Source organism: Phaenicophaeus curvirostris, chromosome Z, assembly GCF_032191515.1.
Source record: "Phaenicophaeus curvirostris isolate KB17595 chromosome Z, BPBGC_Pcur_1.0, whole genome shotgun sequence".
Classification (NCBI taxonomy): domain Eukaryota; kingdom Metazoa; phylum Chordata; class Aves; order Cuculiformes; family Cuculidae; genus Phaenicophaeus; species Phaenicophaeus curvirostris.
The window spans coordinates 50,821,502-50,824,840 of NC_091431.1; the positions used below are offsets into that span (position 1 = coordinate 50,821,502).

The following is a 3,339-nucleotide window of genomic DNA, read 5'->3' on the forward strand; positions in this document are numbered from 1 at the left end:
GAAGAGAGATGCTGAACTGCAGTTGTTGTGCAGGACTAATAAAAATGAAACCCAGCCTTTTGATCAGAACACACTAATTTTAGGCACACCTTCCTCTGAAACTGGTGTCCTGGTTTTCTCCTAAGGACACACGTGCTATAGCAAGAATTTCATATAGCAAGAATTTCGTTCAGCAAGAGCCAATATTTTAGGCTTATGGAGACATCTGACAAAGTAAGTGTCTCAGAGGATTTGTGGCAAACTCACCTACAAACTTACCCCTAGGTACCCAAATATCTTTGAACACTGGCTGCCAGCACTGAGATATTTAGACTCTCAGCTGTAAATTGAAGAGAGGTAGACTAAGAAGAGTTCTGTTGAAAATGTGAGGAAGATGTTTTATACTGACTTAGTGATTGTTAGCATTTTCTAATTTTGACCTTCAGGACCCCAGATGGGTGTATTTGTAAAAGGCCAAATGATAAAAAATATCTTCTGTGTTCCACACACAACCCTCTGATCTGCGTAGTGAATATTTTAGTGACCCGTTTTCAGCAAGTGGTTTTATTGAACAGAGCAGGCAAATGCAGAGGGAAAGAAAAGCCCAGCCATCCTTGTGCCAATTATACGTCTGTCTCCATTCGTGTAATCCACCCTCTCAGCCTGATAAACGAGAGCCTGTGCATGGGATTTGAAGGGAAGGTGACCATCACGTCCTGTGAGTTCAGCATTTCCTTGCATACACCTCAGATAGTCTGTAAAGCAGGTAAGTTTTTGCTTTGGCATGGTAATACTGTTCAGGATTCCAGTCTTACCTTTACTTTCATTCTGGCTAATTAATCTCTCTCAATTGGCTTAATCAATGTAATGTCTGTCTTTCACCTGCTTTTTATTTTTAGTTATATTTTGAGTCAGCTAGTCAGCAAATAATTACGTTTCCATTTCTTTTCTGGTGATGCTTCACTGAGTACCTTCTTACTGCATGCTCAATGAAGCAAATCCTCAGAGGTGCATAGCTCACATTTTTTTATTAAGGGTAATTTACAGGAGAAAACATCATCCCAAGCAAACAAGACCAAATAAATTGAAAGCTGATGCTTCTGCTCATTCTTCTACCCTTATTACTAGTAACGTTTATCTAGTCACCTAAGAAACTCATGTTGAATCTTCTGTATAAATGTGCATCCACTTTGACCACTGTTATTCGTTGATCTGGTTTTCTTGAGAAAACTTTTAACTGAACACGTAGAAGCTTGTGCTTTCATTTTCCCGGTTTTCATCTATGGATATGAGAGACCTCCTTTTACAGTAGCTTTGCAAAATGAATGCCTTCCTTTTCTATTTAACTTTTCAAAGTAATTACTAGTGAGTTCAGGCAAATGCTTTGTTTTAACAGTCTAGCCTTGCTCAAACATAGCTGACAGGATGGATCAACTGAAAAACCATTTTGTCAGTACTGGTAACAATTCTTCTCTTCAGCTAGCTCTCCATCCCTTTCCTAGGACTAACTTTTGGGTTGGCTTCTGTGCAATGTCACTAACTTTGGATCTTTGCCCTGCAGCTCTCCCACTCACTACTATGTCTACACCACTGGAGGATGCAATGGACACCTTAATCAGGATTTTCCATCACTACTCTGGTAAAGAAGGGGACAGATACAAGCTCAGTAAAGGAGAACTCAAGGAGCTCCTCACCAGTGAGCTCACCGACTTCCTTTCAGTAAGACACAGCTCCTGAACCTCTCGAGTTACTGTTTCATGGGTGAGATAAGCAGCTATCCAAGTGTTTAGAAATAGCATCTCTTTCAGCAAGGTGCATTTGGACACCGTCTCTCAGATGGCAGTTTTCTTTGTGTAATCAGACAGGAGGAGATGAGATCAAATGTTCCGTTTGAGAAGTGTGATTTCAGAGGGTGGTCCAGCCCTGCCATGTGCCACCAGTAGCACAGCTTAGCACCTGTGCTCTGCTAACTCCTCTGTGCTTTTGAGTAGGAGAGCAAGGGCTGCATAGAAGCAGTAGTGAAATCAATAATAAATCAGTCTTTAATCACGTTTTTTTTGTTCATCTTTAATAAAAGGGCATAGATAATTCATACCCTGAAGATTGTTCACCCTCAGGAGAATTAAATCCAGCAACCAGTTCTCATGAGACAAGAAATTAGCTTGTGCACAATGGCCACAGGCACAGTACAGCTGCTCATATGCCCTGCAGAGAGATGCTATGAAAATCCTTTCAGTGATAAGCTGCTGATCTGAATATCTCTGCACATTTTTTATGTTCTGTATTACACAGCATGGGGGCTCTTTATGGAATAATGGCCAGATTCATAGTTGTTTTTCTGTATCCTTATAATTGTAAAAATTGTTGTGGATTTTATCACCACCAGCAGGATTCAGTTTTTTTTTTTACATTGAATCCATGCCCTGGAATTGGAATTCCTTTTAATCTTGGCTATTGATTTATTCTTACAAGATTCACTGGTCTTACTCCCACTGAATAGGACATGTTTGCTAAGTAGAAATATCTGACTGTGATGAATGGATAAGACCACTTATGAATAGCCTTTTGAAAATCTAAGTTCTGTTTGCTAAGGGATGATACACAGAAATGCATATTATAGATCCATCTTGTCCAAAGAAATTAGTGCTCAGCAGCTCCTAAAATCCGTTTGATTCATTTTAGTGTCTATATAGTACCTGTATTCCTTCTAAGACATGCACTGTCTTTGGCTTCCACTGTTGTGCACTTTTGGGACTCCAGGCCCATGTTTTTAATGCTGTGTTATATTACTGTTAAGGTGCATATTTCATGCAGCCTTTTATTTAATAACACTGGGACTTGCTACATGGGTGTGGGTTACACTGCTATGTGTGTCAAAATTACATATTCAAGATTTGCACCGCTAAGTCACTTTTATTTCTCCTTAGGGCCAAAAGGACCCCTTTCTGGTTGATAAGATTATGAAAGATCTGGACTCAAATAAAGACAATGAAGTGGATTTTAATGAATTTGTCATTCTAGTTGCTGCTTTGACTGTAGCATGTAATGATTTCTTCGAAGAACAGCTAAAGAAAGAAGAATTTTAAAAATGCGCAATACAATCAGCTTCCTGGACACAAATGTAAGCAAAGCACACCTACACCTCATCAGTGTTTAGAGAATGCAAATTGTTTTCCCCCAAACTGTTACTGCTGTAAAACACTTAACAGAGGTGATCAGGAGCTAGTATGAGCTGGACCAAAACCAGTTTATACTACCTGAGACCTAGCTTTTTATACTTTCAGTACTTGTGCTACATGCTTCTGTAACATGCATTCATCAGTTGCCCAGGTCCAGGGCTTGGGCTGACAGTTGATTTGG

General features: G+C 39.7%; 1 protein-coding gene across 2 annotated transcripts; it reads left to right on the forward strand.

The window, feature by feature from the left end:
• Positions 1-607: 607 nt before the first annotated feature.
• Positions 608-3,095, forward strand: S100Z (S100 calcium binding protein Z). Of its 2 annotated transcripts, XM_069880472.1 has the most exons (3): positions 608-745; positions 1,541-1,698; positions 2,907-3,095. In XM_069880472.1, the coding sequence occupies exons 1-3, from the start codon at positions 664-666 to the stop codon at positions 3,063-3,065; spliced, it is 399 nt and encodes a 132-aa protein (XP_069736573.1). In that variant the 5' UTR covers positions 608-663; the 3' UTR covers positions 3,066-3,095. The 2 variants fall into 2 exon arrangements, with proteins under 2 accessions (XP_069736573.1, XP_069736572.1); XM_069880471.1 differs by lacking the exon at positions 608-745 and having other exon boundaries at positions 1,405-1,698.
• Positions 3,096-3,339: the final 244 nt, after the last annotated feature.

Excerpts from the sequence above, each read along its gene's own strand:
- S100Z (XM_069880471.1), top strand. The coding sequence starts at position 1,405 with ATGGATCAACTGAAAAACCATTTTGTCAGTACTGGTAACAATTCTTCT. Across the intron at positions 1,699-2,906 it reads AGCTCACCGACTTCCTTTCA|GGCCAAAAGGACCCCTTTCT; the intron begins GTAAGACACAGC and ends ATTTCTCCTTAG.